The sequence below is a fragment of the Lepidochelys olivacea genome (assembly GCF_965140295.1).
Source record: "Lepidochelys olivacea isolate rLepOli2 genome assembly, chromosome: 2".
Classification (NCBI taxonomy): Eukaryota; Metazoa; Chordata; order Testudines; family Cheloniidae; genus Lepidochelys; species Lepidochelys olivacea.
The window spans coordinates 142,717,549-142,734,899 of NC_140412.1; the positions used below are offsets into that span (position 1 = coordinate 142,717,549).

General features: G+C 42.2%; 1 protein-coding gene across 6 annotated transcripts; it reads left to right on the plus strand.

Annotated features, from left to right (window-relative positions):
* Window positions 1-68: 68 nt before the first annotated feature.
* ATPSCKMT (ATP synthase c subunit lysine N-methyltransferase) lies at window positions 69-16,952 on the plus strand. 6 transcript variants are annotated; one of them, XM_084619509.1, is made up of 5 exons: window positions 69-215; window positions 6,863-7,217; window positions 7,943-8,080; window positions 10,109-10,159; window positions 16,343-16,952. In XM_084619509.1, exons 1-5 carry the CDS (start codon window positions 202-204, stop codon window positions 16,541-16,543), a joined length of 759 nt encoding a protein of 252 aa, XP_084475635.1. In that variant the 5' UTR covers window positions 69-201; the 3' UTR covers window positions 16,544-16,952. The 6 variants fall into 6 exon arrangements, with proteins under 6 accessions (XP_084475635.1, XP_084475637.1, XP_084475640.1 ...); XM_084619511.1 differs by having other exon boundaries at window positions 6,863-7,160; XM_084619514.1 differs by having other exon boundaries at window positions 6,863-6,998.
* Window positions 16,953-17,351: the final 399 nt, after the last annotated feature.

Below are 17,351 nucleotides of genomic sequence, written 5' to 3' on the forward strand. Positions count from 1 at the left end.
GCGCCGCGCATGCGCAGCGGCTTACTACCGGAAGGATTTCTCAGCTGGGACCAATGTGGCGCCCCCCTGAGCCCTTCTGGAAGCGTCTGACGGAAAGAAGGGCGCAAGTCAGAGTGGGAGAGACCATTAAGCGGAACTCCGACACACGTCATATTCGCAGGGTCCACGGCGCTACAGCGCGAGCAGAAAGAAACGGCGCAAATGCGCGCTGCGAGGTGGGATACGCTACTCTACAGTGCTGCGCAGCCTGCCCCGGGCGATCGTCCCCCCTGCGTTTCGGGTGGTATCGTCCACTCCGCTGCTCCTGCGTCGGTCCAAGTCCCCCCACGAGGAGTTCCCGCCTGTTCCTCCGAGTCTCGCGGTATCGGCCCTTCGGTGAGTGGGGAGGGCGCTGGCCTGGCTCGGCGAGGCAGGGCCCTTGGCTGCGCCGCCGGGGTGGGGTGGAGCCCCTGCGTGCCGGACCGGGCCTGGGCTACCGCCGCCCCCGCCGGTGCACGGCGCGTTGGCCAAGGACCCGCCCGCTAGCCGGGGGACCCTGGGTCTGCCACGCCGCGGAGCCGCGCCCGCCCCTGCCGCGGTGACTCCTGAAGCGACGCGCCGGGGGAAGCCGGCTCGGGCTGCTGGTTTTCCCCCTTTATTAAGTCCCTTGAGGCCCGAAGAGTGGAAGTTAGAGCCAGAGAGATGCAGGAGTGGAAGGGGCCTTGCTAGATCATCCAGTCCCGTCCCCTGCACTGAGGCAGGATCAAGTGTTCTCTCGAGCAGTGGTCTCCAAGCTCCTTCGGTCGCCCACCCCTACCAGTAAATATTTTTTGAGCACGCACCCCAATATATGTATATTTGTTTATGTATAAATTATATACATGTACTACTATATTAGGTAAATTATAAAACATACACAAAAAGACATTAGAAACAATGAGATAAAGATGAAATAAACAATATTTTTAATTTTTTAAATTTTTTATTAACGGTACAAAAAACCTTTTTGCTCTCACTAAAAAAATATTAGTGAGAGTAATGTGGTTGAATATGCTTTTATTATTTTTGAAAATCTTGGTTTAACATTTTGTGATACAGCGGGCGCTCAGGGTGGGGTGCAGGGTCTGGGAGGGAGTTCATAGAATAGAATATCAGGGTTGGAAGGGACCTCAGGAGGTCATCTAGTCCAACCCCCTACTCAGAAAGCAGGACCAATCCCCAGTTTTTGCCCCAGATCCCAAATGGCCCTCTGAAGGATTGAACTCACAACCCTGGGTTTGCAAAAAGAAAAGGAGTACTTGTGGCACCTTAGAGACAAACCAATTTATTTGAGCATGAGCTTTCGTGAGCTACAGCTCACTTCATCGGATGCATACTGTGGAAACTGCAGCAGACATTATATACACACAGAGATCATGAAACAATACCTCCTCCCACCCCACTGTCCTGCTGGTAATAGCTTATCTAAAGTGATCATCAAGTTGGGCCATTTCCAGCACAAATCCAGGTTTTCTCACCCTCCACCCCCCCCCCCACACAAACTCACTCTCCTGCTGGTAATAGCCCATCCAAAGTGACAACTCTCTTCACAATGTGCATGGTAATCAAGTTGGACCATTTCCTGCACAAATCCAGGTTCTCTTACCCCCTCACCCCCCTCCAAAAACCACACACACAAACTCACTCTCCTGCTGGTAATAGCTCATCCAAAGTGACCACTCTCCCTACAATGTGCATGATAATCAAGGTGGGCCATTTCCAGCACAAATCCAGGTTTTCTCACCCCCCCACCCCCATACACACACAAACTCACTCTCCTGCTGGTAATAGCCGTCAAGAACACTATCCCCGATAATGTCACGGCTAACCTGGTGGCTGGACTTTGTCCTTACCCATAACTATTTTACATTTGGGGACAATGTATACCTTCAGATCAGCGGCACTGCTATGGGTACCCGCATGGCCCCACAGTATGCCAACATTTTTATGGCTGATTTAGAACAACGCTTCCTCAGCTCTCGTCCCCTAAAGCCCCTACTCTACTTGCGCTGTATTGATGACATCATCATCTGGACCCATGGAAAAGAAGCCCTTGAGGAATTCCACCATGATTTCAACAATTTCCATCCCACCATCAACCTCAGCCTGGTCCAGTCCACACAAGAGATCCACTTCCTGGACACTACAGTGCTAATAAGCGATGGTCACATAAACACCACCCTATACCGGAAACCTACTGACCACTATTCCTACCTACATGCTTCCAGCTTTCACCCTGACCACACCACATGATCCATTGTCTACAGACAAGCTCTGCGATACAACCGCATTTGCTCCAACCCCTCAGACAGAGACAAACACCTACAAGATCTCTGTCAAGCTTTCTTACAACTACAATACCCACCTGCGGAAGTGAAGAAACAGATTGATAGAGCCAGAAGAGTTCCCAGAAGTCACCTACTACAGGACAGGCCTAACAAAGAAAAGAACAGAACGCCACTAGCCGTCACCTTCAGCCCCCAACTAAAACCCCTCCAACGCATTATTAAGGATCTACAACCTATCCTAAAGGATGACCCAACACTCTCACAAATCTTGGGAGACAGGCCAGTCCTTGCCTACAGACAGCCCTGCAACCTGAAGCAAATACTCACCAGCAACCACATACCACACAACAGAACCACTAACCCAGGAACCTATCCTTGCAACAAAGTCCCGTTGCCAACTGTGCCCACATATCTATTCAGGGGACACCATCACAGGGCCTAATAACATCAGCCACACTATCAGAGGGTCGTTCACCTGCACATCCACCAATGTGATATATACCATCATGTGCCAGCAATGCCCCTCTGCCATTTACATTGGTCAAACTGGACAGTCTCTACGTAAAAGAATAAATGGACACAAATCAGATGTCAAGAATTATACCATTCATAAACCAGTCGGAGAACACTTCAATCTCTCTGGTCACGCAATCACAGACATGAAGGTCGCTATTTTAAAACAAAAAAAACTTCAAATCCAGACTCCAGCGAGAAACTGCTGAATTGGAATTCATTTGCAAATTGGATACTATTAATTTAGGCTTAAATAGAGACTTGGAGTGTCTAAGTCATTATGCAAGGTAGCCTATTTCCCCTTGTTTTTTCCTCCCCTCCCCCCCGACATTCTGGTTAAACTTGGATTTAAACTTGGAGAGTGGTCAGTTTGGATGAGCTATTGCCAGCAGGAGAGTGAGAGTGTGTGTGTGTGTCCCCGGAAAAAAAAAAGGGGGGGGGGTGAGAGAGCCTGGATTTGTGCTGGACATGGCCCACCTTGATTACCATGCACATTGTAGGGAGAGTGGTCACTTTGGATGGGCTATTACCAGCAGGAGAGTGAGTTTGTGTGTGGGGGGGGTGGAGGGTGAGAAAACCTGGATTTGTGCTGGAAATGGCCCAACTTGATGATCACTTTAGATAAGCTATTACCAGCAGGACAGTGGGGTGGGAGGAGGTATTGTTTCATGATCTCTGTGTGTATATAATGTCTGCTGCAGTTTCCACGGTATGCATCCAATGAAGTGAGGTGTAGCTCACGAAAGCTCATGCTCAAATAAATTGGTTAGTCTCTAAGGTGCCACAAGTACTCCTTTTCTTTTTGCGAATACAGACTAACACGGCTGTTACTCTGAACCCTGGGTTTAGCAGGCCAATGCTCAAACCACTGAGCTAGAGGGTGCTCAGGGCTGGGGCAGGCAGGAGGTGCAGAGCATTTATGTGGGGCAGCTCCTGTTTGGTGCAGAGAGTGTGCAGGTGGCTCTGCGCAGCGCGGCACCACCCCCAGGGCCACAATTCTGGGAGCTGCCCCCCACCCCCGGCAGGCAGGGCCACCCGGAACACAGGGGCTTTAGGGGCTTCAGGGCCCTGGGCTAAGGGCGCCCCGGGGCCCTGGCCTGCAGCTCTAAAGCCCTGTTCTGAATGCGGCCCTGCGAGCGTGGGCCGGAGGACTCAGGGGCAGCTGCGCAGCCAGCGGCCGGAGGGAGGTGGCACTTTCCCCTTCACCCCACTTTGGAGACCGCTGATCTAGAGAGAGACCCTGACAGGTGTTTGTCTAACCTGATCTTAAACCCCTTCCCCCCCCCAAGCGACAGAGATTCCGTAACCTCCCTAGGCAATTTGTGGCAGTGCTTAACCACCCTGACAGGTTTTTCATGATGTGTAGCTTACACCTTTGCTGCAGTTTTAGCCTATTATTTGTCCTGTCCTCAGCAGCGAAGGAGAACAGTTTATCACCTTTCTCTTTATAAAACCTTTTACATATTTGCAGACTGGTGTCATGTCCTCCTTTGGTCTTCTCCCATTGTTTGTCTTTCATCGTAGATCTTTTTTTTTAGACATTTAATAATTTTTGTTGCTCTCCTTTGGACTTTTTTCTTTTTGGGCACATCTTTCCCAAAGTGTGGTGCTTAGAACTGGGTGCAATACTCCAGTTGAGGCCTTACTAGCGCTGTGTGGAGTGGAAGTATTAATTCTTGTTTTGTATACAACACTCCTACTAATATATCCCAGAAGGAGGTTTGCTTTTTTTACAACAATATTATATTGTTGGCTTATATTTAGTTTGTGATCCATTGTAATCCCAAGTATCAGAGGGGTAGCTCTCAGTCTGTGTCCACAAAAACAATGACCTTAAACACCTTAAAGACTAATAGATTTATTTGTGCATAAGCTTTTGTGGGTAAAAAACCCCCAGATCCTTTTCTGCAAGATTTATTTGAGGCATTTTCCATTTGGGGACAGCTACTGAACTGATATGACTAAGACACGTCTACATTAGAGCCAAAGGTGTAATTCCCAGCTGAGATCCAGCTAGCATGCTAAAAATAGCTGTGTAGCTTGGCCATGGGTGGTAGTGTTTGCTGGCTTCCCAGAGTACAAACCAGTTTGAAACAGTAGGTGTGCTGGAAGAAGCTAGTGCATGCCACCACCTGTGCATCTACACTCCTTTTTTTTTTAGCATGCTGAGTCAGGGCTAGTGCAGGTTTGTCTACACCAGGGGTGGGCAAACTTTTTGGCCCAAGGGCCACATCGGGGTTGCAAAACTATGGAGGGCTGGGTAGGGAAGGCTGTGCCTCCCCAAACAGCCTGGCCCCTGCCCCCTATCTGCCCCATCCCACTTACTGGCCCCTTCAGAACCCCGCACCCATCCAACCCCCCCCCCCGCCCCTTGTTCCCTGACTGCCCCCCTCAGGGACCCCCCCACCCCTCCAGGAACCCACCCCCTATCCAACCCTCTGCTCCCTGACTGCCCCAACCCCTATCCACACCCCTGCCCCCTGACAGGCCCCCTAGGACTCCCCTGCCTCATCCAACTGCCTCCTGCCCCCTGGAACCCCTCCACTTCCCTCCCCCTTACTATGCCGGAGCCTGCCGCGCTACCTGGCAGGAGCGGTGGGCCAGAGTATTGGCGGCGCGGTACAGCAAGCTGAGGCTGCGGGGGAGGGGCCGGGGGTAGCTCCCCTGGCTGGGAGCTCAGGGGCTGGGCAGGACGGTCCCGCAGGCCATAGTTTGCCCACCTCTGGTCTATACCTTTCACACCCTGCGCACCCCTTGAAATTACAACTTTTTGAAAATTAGGATATTTACTTAAGTGTGTGAAAATAGAGCTTAGGCACTTTGGGCACTCATTTTTAAAAATCTTGGCCATTGATTCTGCAAAGGGCTCATACTTCTATCATGCCATAGCTCTTTTGGCACAAAGCAGCTTGCTCTCAACACCATGTGGTACTGGATCTTGAGTGGTAAATGTCACACTTGTATGGACAATGCCTGATGACATGAGGGGAGGGGGGCCCTCCTGTTTATATAAGTGTAGCAACATCGTATTAACTATTTTGATGTTCTCAAAAAAATTGATCAAGACGGAAGCACACCAGTGGGACAATGTGGGGAAGCCTGCACTTTCACTGACTTTGCTATATTGTGTTGCAAAATATAAGACAGGGTTGTCAGGTCAACCTTTCATGAGCACTATATTCATTTCACATAAAAAATACGATATTCAGATTCTCTCTAAGATTTTTAAAGGCATATTGTGTCTGGAGTGTTAATATGATATTACAATGAGCTGAAAGAAAAATTATCAGACTTACATTATTTCTGTACAACTGTTTGTCTGTGTTCCTTGAGAATGCTTGGCTACCTTTGGATATTAAATAAAGTACATAAAGAAGAATGTGTTGTACTTTTTACATTGAACCATAGGTTTATTAGCAGGCTTTGCACTGCACTGCACTTAACTACTTGATTTTTTTTACCTATTTTTCTCTGTTTTAAGTAGAAGAAACCTGCTCCTTTCATGACTGAACACAGTTCTATTTTGATGAGAAAACAGCTACTGATATTTTAAAATAAAAATTTTGCAATCATTATGCACAAGAACAGGTTTTTTGAGTGGAGGTGTTTTCATTTCTCTGTATGTGGGATTTATGTACTTAACTTCTATTTGTATTAATGGGAGTTAAATGTGTAATTTCCCTGTGTTCTGGATGAAAATAGGCTGTGTGCTTCTTAGTTATGTATTCCTTGCTCTCCAGTACATTTATGATGGCCCAAGGTGAGCAAAAAAGTCAATTATGGTAGAAAGAACAGATTTTAAAATTCAATTCTATTCTGATGATTTTCTCCAAGGCCACTTAATATTTTGTTAATAGGATTTATGAATACATCCCAGCTCAAAAGGAGGTAAGCTTTATATAAAATGTAGCTTAAGCCTTAGAGTTTAGTATATGATTCTATTATTGTATACTGTTCACCAACAAGCTTTTGTCTAGAAATAAATAGGTTTGTACTTGGCATTTCAAAGGAGTCATGTTATATATGTTTTTCCCTTTCTTCAGGTACACTTTGTCAATGTCAAAAGTACTTCAAGGAGAAAGCCATACCCAAGGCATCTTGCATATGAACCTTGATAATGACAATGCAAGAAAAAGAAATTGGGGAATGTTGGTCCCTGGCATTGTTGGTGGCACACTGGTAGTACTGTATGCTGTTGTCACTCCATTCATAACTCCAGCACTGAGAAAAATTTGCCTTCCTTTTGTACCTGCAACTTCAACTCAGATTGAAAATGTTTTGAAAATGTTACAGTACAGAAGTGGATCTCTGGTTGACATAGGTAGCGGTGATGGACGTATTGTGAGTTATAAAACTCTGGCTCCTCTAAATTCATGTACATCAAACAGTGTTATAAAAGTGAGCTACTGTAGTAGATATTTTCCATTATGCACCCCTTTTTCCTGGTATTTGTGAAGGTTCTCTACCCTGTTTAAAAGTTTTCCTCTCCATCCCACAAAAATTCAGACAAAATCAGTTAGACTGTTTTTAAAAGTATATATTACAGGCTTCAGGAATACCTTTGGGCAAATAATGAAAATAGTATTCTTCAAATAATATGAAAATGTCAAGTTATTTGACTGTGAATTTTTTTAATAGTGCATAATGGAAAAAATGTTCATTAACTAATTGATATGGAAAACTTCAAAATGTGTGGAATAAACTATTTGAATATTTGACTAGTTTTATTCAGGAACAAAAAATATTTACTTTCTTATCCTTTTCTACTTTTCCATACATTTCTAATACAGAATTTTTAAATTTTAGTTTCACATGATTTGAGTCATTTTATTATTTAAAGATACTTGTCAAGTAGTTTAAATTTTACATATTGCATATCTTGAAAGTTGCTAATTTTGTTACCATATTATTCTCCTGATTAATTAATTGGGGCTTTAGTGTTCAAGCAGCCAGAGGTGGATAAACACAACTAATAAAGACATAGAGCACTCTTCTTTTGGGTTCTGCTGTTAATAAAATTACACTATTCTCTTATGTTTCCTGCAAGCACAATTCTATCATAAATAGTGTCATACTGTAGGTTTATTCTGGCCCTGAATGAAGACTGCTTTTTCTTTTTGTAGGTGATAGCAGCTGCAAAAGAAGGATTCAAAGCTGTTGGTTATGAATTAAATCCCTGGCTAGTCTGGTACTCCAGATACCGTGCTTGGAGAGAAGGGATGCATCATAATGCCACATTTTATATTTCAGATTTGTGGAAGGTACGTGTTTTGTGAAAAAGTACTATAGAAATCAAAGTATGCAATAATAATTTCACTGGTGAATTAGAAGTGATCAATTTGAAAACACACAGCTGTAGATAATATAATTATTAAAAAACCCTCTGCTAAAATAATGTTAATGTTATATATTTCGCATTCATAAGTCAGGAAATACCAAAGGTAAAGATGCAAAGTGAATGTGCTCATGCATTATGATGCAGATACTAATTAGATAATCTCACTGTTTCTCAAATAATACCCTATATCATATAATATTTTCTACAACTTTAACTATGCTAATGTATACAAATATATAGTTTCTACAACTTTCACTAGATTATTTTGTATTATTTGAGAATAGTGTGGTATTATGTAACTCATTCATGTGCACAAGGGAAAAGAGTTATGGTTGCACTGGCAAGTTCAACTTTAGCATTTACTGACTTAAGTATGCTTGTGTGCAGCCTCAACATTCTCATACTGCAGTATTTTTTTTTTCTTTTTAAATAATGGAAACCTCAGGTATTTCTTTTTAAGGGAAAGAAAAAAATAAATTTCATAATCTGGAATTATTTTATTAGACACCACTGGAATGTTGTCTCCTATAATGTGCTCTTCCAAGCCCTGATACAGCAAAGTACACAAACACATGCTAACTATGACTACTCACTAGCTTAAATGCTTTGCTGTTTTTTGGTCCTTGGATATACACCCTTTGCAAAAAGAAAAGGAGTACTGGTGGCACCTTAGAGACTAACCAATTTATTTGAGCATGAGCTTTCGTGAGCTACAGCTCACTTCATTGGATGTATCCGATGAAGTGACTGTAGCTCACGAAAGCTTATGCTCAAATAAATTGGTTAGTCTCTAAGGTGCCACCAGTCCTCCTTTTCTTTTTGCGAATACAGACTAACACGGCTGCTACTCTGAAACCCTTTGCAAGGGCTCTTTTGGGGCCCTGATTCATTGAGTACTTCGCTCACATTTGTGTACTTACTGAATGAGGCTGGGTGCTACAAAGCCCTGCCATAGACAGATCTTGATCCTGCACTCCCTGAAATCAGTGGCAAGACTACTCTCTGTAATGGTGCAGGATCAGGCCTCCATGGGCACTGTATAAGATGTGCATGTTCATATTCTTATTGTGCCTACATGTCATGTAGGACTATCTTTCATTTTGTGTGTGTATATAATATGTGTGCGTGTGCACACACACACTCGATTTTTGAACACAGCTGTTTTAAAGCAACATCGTGCAGTTTGATTTTTTTCAAAGCCTCATAATTCAGATAAATCAGAATAATTTTCTATCAGAACATTTCTTAGTGATTAATTCTCTGCAGGATTTCAGTTTACCTACCCCCTGCAGTTTCAGCCATTGAGTGATAAAGAAAAAGAATGGCAAGAATTTTATATAATGGGAAAAGTGTATTCCCCCCCACCCCCATGTTCAGAAACAGATAAACTATTTTTGAATGAGAGTTTTTTTGTTTTTTCTTTAAATCATCTTAAGGCAGAGAACTGACCCAGACATTCCTTCCCAATAATTAAAAACTGCAGAAAGTTGTGAGGGACTCAAAACACAGTCTTGGATTGGAAATGGTTAGTCCATTTTAACTCTAGATATATTGCTAAAGAGTTAATTGACAGGTGGCAAAGTTAGGATGTTAAATGAGCAAAGTTTTCCTTAGGGATAAGAACTGGAGTAAAAATGAGTAAACTTGTGCAACTTCTCTGAATTGATTAATATTCTGGAACTTAGGGCCAGAGCCTTGGTGACACTGAAGCAGTTTTGTGCCACTCAATTGGTGCAAAGCTACCCTGTGTTGCGGAATCCTTGGGCTATGTTGAGCTGGTGTAGTGGCTTCTATATAATTCCATGTCCTTGTCCTTGGTGTAGGAGGCCTGGCTGTGAAAAAGAGTGTGAATAAAGGGAAGATTATTATTACTAACATTCCCCCCACTATCCACTCATATTATAAATATTGATTGTCCACAATGACGGTAATATACAATTTTTTTTAATAGGTTAGCTTTTCCCAGTATACAAATGTTGTTGTTTTTGGGGTACCTCAAATGGTAAGTCTCTTTTCATTCTTTCATTGTCTGTATTGTGTTTTATGACCATAATAGCAAGGCATTCAGCATTGGGATATTGATCTATAAAGTGAGTCCACTTATCGGGACCTTTGACATTCAAGACTTTGGTTTGACAAAATGCTGATTATAGTTTATAGACATTTAAATAATAAAACCTGTTACAATTTGAAACTTCTGCAGAAGATCTAAATCTCAATTGTCTGTCTGTTCTTCCGAAATTCCAATTTGTGCACTGTCTAATGAAGTCCAAATTCCAATATAGTTCAGAACCATAATTCTGTGAACTCTTACAAACAGCTTAAATTACTTGAAAAGTTAATGGAATGTTCAAAATTCCATTTTGAAATTGGAATTTGAAATTCCATTTTGAAATTTCAATTTCCATTTGATCATTGAAATTGATCATTCTACAGATTTTCAGTAAAATAGTTTTCAGGGAGGATGAGTATTGACTAGTTTCAGCTCACTTCTGTAGACTTATATGGTAAAGAACAAAGTATTGAACTTTGATTATACACTTTTCAAAAACTGAAAGCACCTCAACCGTGTATCAGTTCGTAGTACTGAAGTACTCTTCAATTACCTTTGTAAAGATTAGTAAGATGGAGTGCTTTTAATATAATTGCTAGTTTGCAGAGCGTACAGGGAAACTCTTTTTCACTTTGAGAAAGCTGTATATCACCCATAAAATGTCAAGTTCCAGATGAAATTGTATGGCTTTTTAAAATTACTGTGAAAATGGTATTTCGAGAGAACACTTTTATGATACAGTAGATGGATGGGTAGTGATCAATGGCTCCATGTCTAGTTGGCAGCCGGTGTCAAGTGGAGTGCCCCAGGAGTCGGTCCTGGGGCTGGTTTTGTTCAATATCTTCATAAATGATCTGGAGGATGGTGTGGATTGCAATCTCAGCAAATTTGCGGATGATACTAAACAGGGAGGAGTGGTAGATACGCTGGAGGGAAGGGATAGGATACAGAGGGACCTAGACAAATTGGAGGATTGGGCCAAAAGAAATCTGATGAGGTTCAATAAGGATAAGTGCAGGGTCCTGCACTTAGGATGGAAGAACCCAATGCACAGCTACAGACTAGGGACAGAATGGCTAGGCAGTAGTTCTGCGGAAAAGGACCTAGGGGTGACCGTGGACGAGAAACTGGATATGAGTCAGCAGTGTGCCCTTGTTGCCAAGAAGGCCAATGGCATTTTGGGATGTATAAGTAGGGGTATAGCGAGCAGATCGAGGGACGTGATCGTCCCCCTCTATTCAACATTGGTGAGGCCTCATCTGGAGTACTGTGTCCAGTTTTGGGCCCCACACTTCAAGAAGGATGTGGATAAATTGGAAAGAGTCCAGCGAAGGGCAACAAAAATGATTAGGGGTCTGGAACACATGATTTATGAGGAGAGGCTGAGGGAACTGGGATTGTTTAGTCTGCAGAAGAAAAGAATGAGGGGGGATTTGGTAGCTGCTTTCAACTACCTGAGAGGTGGTTCCAGAGAGGATGGTTCTAGACTATTCTCAGTGGTAGAAGAGGACAGGACAAGGAGTAATGGTCTCAAGTTGCAGTGGGGGAGGTTTAGGTTGGATATTAGGAAAAACCTTTTCACTAGGAGGGTGGTGAAACACTGGAATGCGTTGCCTAGGGAGGTGGTGGAATCTCCTTCCTTAGAAGTTTTTAAGGTCAGGCTTGACAAAGCCCTGGCTGGGATGATTTAATTGGGGATTGGTCCTGCTTTTGAGCAGGGGGGTTGGACTAGATGACCTCCTGAGGTCCCTTCCAACCCTGATATTCTATGATTCTGTGACTCATTCAAACTTTTAAAACTCATTTTTGGTTTTTTTTTCAAGTGCTATTTGGTTATATTTTTACATTTTCCTTTGAAGGGCAAGAAAATACAATATTTATTCCATTTACATACTTTTATGACAGTAATAAGAGCACTAGCCTTGTATGTGTTATGAATGGACTGAGATATCTCCCTTTCACTCCCCCATTAATGTTTGTAAGTAGTTTCATTCCTTAGGGCAGGCGACTGTGTGGCATGGAATGTGTGAAGAGTTTATGCCAGAGAAATGCGGTATATGGTCGTAGTGTAAAACGGGAATAGTGTGTGATTAAAATATCGTTGTAACATAAACAGGGAGTCACAGTAGGAAGCATAATAATACCAACATTCTGTTTTGTTTTCTGTCTTTTTTTTTTCTTTCTTCTCTTGTAGGGAATAGGACTAAAAGCTTATCTGATTCAGACACCAACCACAGTACTCTCTCATTTTGAAAACTGTGTATTTTAAAATGCAGTTTTATTTCTACTTCTGTAGTTGGCATATTGAAGGAAAGTCTACATTATCAAGTGTTCCAACAGTTTTATTGTATGCGTTCCCAAGAGACTGGGTAATAAACTAACCATTTTGGTTGATTTACTGCACCGGAGCAGTCTTTGTTCCAGGAGAGGGCAGTAGATGCCTTTGTTACAGGGATATCTGTAATTAGAAAACAAAGTGTTCAATTGCATGATTTTGACAAGACTATCATGTAGTAATTGTTCTTTGAAGCAGTTAATATGTGAGGAAATTAGACCACCCTTTCTGAACTGAGTGATATTATGATCACTCTCTGGTTCACTTGCCAGTACAGATATGAATTTGCAATTAGAAATTCTGTAGCCGCATTGCAGAATCTCTAAGGGCAAAGGTGCAGAGGCAGGAAGACTATTTGGCAAATAGGAAGTTAACAGTTGCACAGAAAAACAAATGTGAACAAATTGATTAGACATACGTGTTTGGAACAAACTTCAGAATTAGTAGCAGCCTAAGATGAGGTAGATTAGTTATTGTTGCTATCTGACCTAATTAGGTAGAAGGAAGATCCACAAACGTTTGTGGGGAAAAAAAGAGTATTTTACTTATTTAATCCAATATTGTGGTAGTATGCGTTTTTTGTTTGTTTGTTTTTGTTTTAAATCCCTCAAATAATAAAATACTTTTTGGTATGATCACAAATGTTGCCATAAATGCAATGGGCCCAAATGTCTGAAGTAAATGCTGAGGGCCTCCTTCTGGTTGTGGAATGCCCCCATTGCCTTCAGTATGGTGGTTGTGAGAGCTCAGCCTCAGGACACTTTGTAACACATATTTTCTTATATCTTATTACTTGTAGAAAGGTCAGTTACAGTGTTGGCCTAGTTTGAAGCCATGAGCATATTACTTTTTTTCTATTTAATGTCTAAGGCTAACTTACAAAGACAGAGCCTGGATTTATTGACCCACAGGCCACACTGCAAGATCTCTGTTCCCACAAGCTTTTTCTGAAGGAGAGGGTTGATCAGTATGTGTGTATGGGTGGACTGAAGGGAGAGGATCTTATCTGTGGTGGTTGGAGATGTTTTGTAGATATTGAGTGGACTGAAAGGAGAGAACTTTGGGATTGGATGGGGAAATTTTTTTAAACATGTTAATCCAGTGAAAATTTTGTATATATTTTATAATATATTTGTATAGTGCCTATTGCTTTAGTTTCAGAGTAACAGCCGTGTTAGTCTGTATTCGCAAAAAGAAAAGGAGTACTTGTGGCACCTTAGAGACTAACCAATTTATTTGAGCATGAGCTTTCGTGAGCTACAGCTCACTTCATCGGATGCATTCCGTGGAAACTGCAGCAGACTTTATATACACACAGAGAATATGAAACAATACCTCCTCCCACCCCACTGCCCTGCTGGTAATAGCTTATCTAAAGTGATCATCAGGTTGGGCCATTTCCAGCACAAATCCAGGTTTTCTCACCCTCCACCCCCCCACACAAATTCACTCTCCTGCTGGTGATAGCCCATCCAAAGTGACAACTTGGATATGTATAAGCATACCATGAGCCCTTTCCTGAGCCAGGATACAAATTAGAAGGTCTGTCAGCCTTCTTCCTTCAGGTCATAAAGTGGCGAGCATCTGGGGTAAGGCCTTTTAGGTCTAGGTACATGATGAATCTTTTTCACTTTCCTCTGAGTGTTAGGGGGCTTATTCCTTCACCCACTTACTTCCCTGGTCCTTCTTGCATGAACAGAGAGCAACAATACCCGAAGTCTAAAGGTGCAAACAATTCGATGTTTATTGGGGTGAACTTCCAGCAAGCATGATTCCAGTTTCCTTCCTTAGTATCCTCCTTCCAGCTCTGACACCACAGAGCCTTACGCCTGTGTCCCTGTTCCCATTCCTACCCTTTAGCCAAACATGATTCCAATTTCCTTACTCCCATTCCCTGCTCCCATTTCCCACACCCACATGCCCACCCACACCCAGTCACTTCCTCATTGACTACAGATTATATAGTAAAACTTGAGTTCTGCTTAGCTATACCTTAACCAATCATTTTCCTGAAATTTAACTAACCAATCCTAACATTGTAACATGATTATGTAACCAATTATATCCCACCACCTTAATTAGTTTACACCCAGCAAAATTAATTTTACAGCAGACAGGAACAATCACAGAACCAGACAGAGATTATACAGACAAACAATAGCAAAGTGGGAACTACAATGACAAGACAACACAGAAGCGAGGATTTCACATCCCAGCTATTGATAAGTGAGTTCTTGCCAGACAGGATGCTATCAAATTAAGTTTCCTTTTACATTTTCTAGGCACTTCCCTTTCTCTGGAGGTGATAGGAACTATCAGGACAGGATTGTATTCCTAACAGCCGAATAGCACCTTATTTCAGTGTGACTAGTTTGGAATGTGAGGATGTGACTGTTCGCTTCCCAGCTTATGGCTGCCTCTGCTGCTTAGCCAAAGGCCTTAGCCTAAGAACAGGGCCACAAACTGTCACAGTAATAGAAGTCACTTACACCGGCAGACAGTGATTTCTTTCTTTTATACCTCTAGAACTAGCCAAGCGATAAGAATACACCTAAATTCTTAGAGTATAGGCCTTTACAGACAGGCTTGAATATCTATATCCTAACACTGAGCATCTGGTATAAGTTATTGCTGGAGGTAAAATGACCAATTAGATGAACCATTGGTCTGTTCTGGTCTGGCAAATCCTATTTTCTTTGTCCCTGACTATATACTCAGCTTTCTGCAGGTGGAGGGAAGCTGGATTGAATGGATCTCGGGCCAGATGTAGATGTACCATTGTAGATGTAGGGGGAGTTGTGCATATTGGCCCTGTGGTACTATGGCAGGGATTAACCTGCACAAGGTGAGAGCGTGGAGCCAAGGGGACTGGCCTCTCTGTAGCATTGTTTCCTCTTCAATCACCGTATTATTCAGTAACTCCACCTTCCAATTCCCACTCCTGTTGATTTGGTCATTAGCCATCAGGGATGCACTGACTTCTCCAAAAGATGCCGTAGGGGCATGAAGCATCATAGAGGCACTAGCCTCCAAGATGTATGTGGATTCTGGAACATAATAAAGTTTTAGGGGGATGAAAACACGTGAATGTTCAATAGAGGGTCAAACCCCACCACCAGTCCAGTGAGCTGGATGAAATTGAGTCAAAACTTGTGGAGTATCCTGTCCCCCTACACAAGTTTTTCTGTGTAAAGCAGGGGTCGGCAACCTTTCAGAAGTGGTGTGCCGAGTCTTCATTTATTCACTTTAATTTAAGGTTTTGCATGCCAGTAATACATTTTAACGTTTTTAGAAGGTCTCTTTCTATAAGTCTATAATATATAACTAAACTGTTGTTGTATGTAAAGTAAATAAGGTTTTTAAAATGTTTAAGCTTAATTTAAAATTAAATTAAAATGCAGAGCCCCCTAGACCGGTGACCAGGACCCAGGCATTGTGTGTGCCACTGAAAATCAGCTTGCGTGCCGCCTTTGGCCCATGTGCCATAGGTTGCCTACCCCGGTGTAGAGGATGATATAGCTCCCAATAAATGTGATATGTAAGTTCTAAAAAGTTATGTAAACTTAAAATTTTCTTGCTCTTACCATTACTCAGAATAAATTAAAGACTGTGTTTTGGCTTCATATACTGTGTACCTGCATATCAAAGTTAGCATATGACCCTGCATCATGGAAGCTTTCTAAGACTGAAACAGGGATCTTCAAGCCTTGGATTAGTTTTGAGTGCCTGAAGTAGTTTCAAGAGGGAACGCTTCTGTCTTGCACACCATCTGAAGGGCTTTTGTTGTTGCTCCACAGATGCCACAGTTGGAGAAGAAGCTTGAAGAAGAACTTGTTCACAATGCCAGAGTTGTTGCCTGCCGTTTTCCTTTCCCACATTGGATGCCTGATCATACTACTGGAGAAGGAATAGATGTGGTGTGGGCCTATGATTCAAAAGCTTTCAAAGGAAATTTAAAGACATGCTCAGAAACTCTGCAAAAGATGCATCCTTTGTAAGATTTGACGTTAAAAAATGTTGTTGACGCTAACTGTAAATGGTGACCATCTGATTTGGTTTTTAGTATACTTTAAAGTGGTGGGAGGATAAAAATAAGTAACATTGAATGTTTCTTAAACCCATTTAATTGTCAGAATGTCTTATGGTGTTAAGCAAAACTGCATTGTACTTTTATTTTATATGAAAACAAAGCGAAGGCCAGTAAAATGTAGGCAAGGTGTAGACATGGAAAACTGCAAAAAAGACTTGTATGCATTGATTACAAGAAGAAACTCAAGAAATTTTGTTAGTATTATTTTTTAAAAATTCAACATGAAAAGTTGTAGGATGCAGACAGAGTTCAGTACTGTTAAGGACACATGTATAAACTAAATGCTCTACTAATATTAAAGTTATTGTTAACTGGTTTTGGTTTGGCCATATTTTGAGCTCTCAACATTGGTGCTTATAAGCTTATTTATTTATTACTTTTGCATAGCCAGAAGTGGTTGGCAAGCTGCTTTGCAGAAACAAGTAATGACTTGGAGCCTGAAACTCGAAGTGCAAGGCAGTGGAGTCATTTACACATCTATAAAATTAGTGTAAAATGTTAGCACTCTGATCTGTCGGCGAGTTGCATTTACCTTACTCTCACTTGGACTTCATTGTGCAAGGTAGTGCAGAATCAGGCCCATAGCCCTGGACCTGAGCAGCTTACATTCTAAATTCAGATTGACAAACAAGTGAGGGTCATAGAGGGAAAGGAAGGACTTGGGTTACAATATCAAGATAACTCAGTAGAGCATATACACATCTTGATGGCCTCGT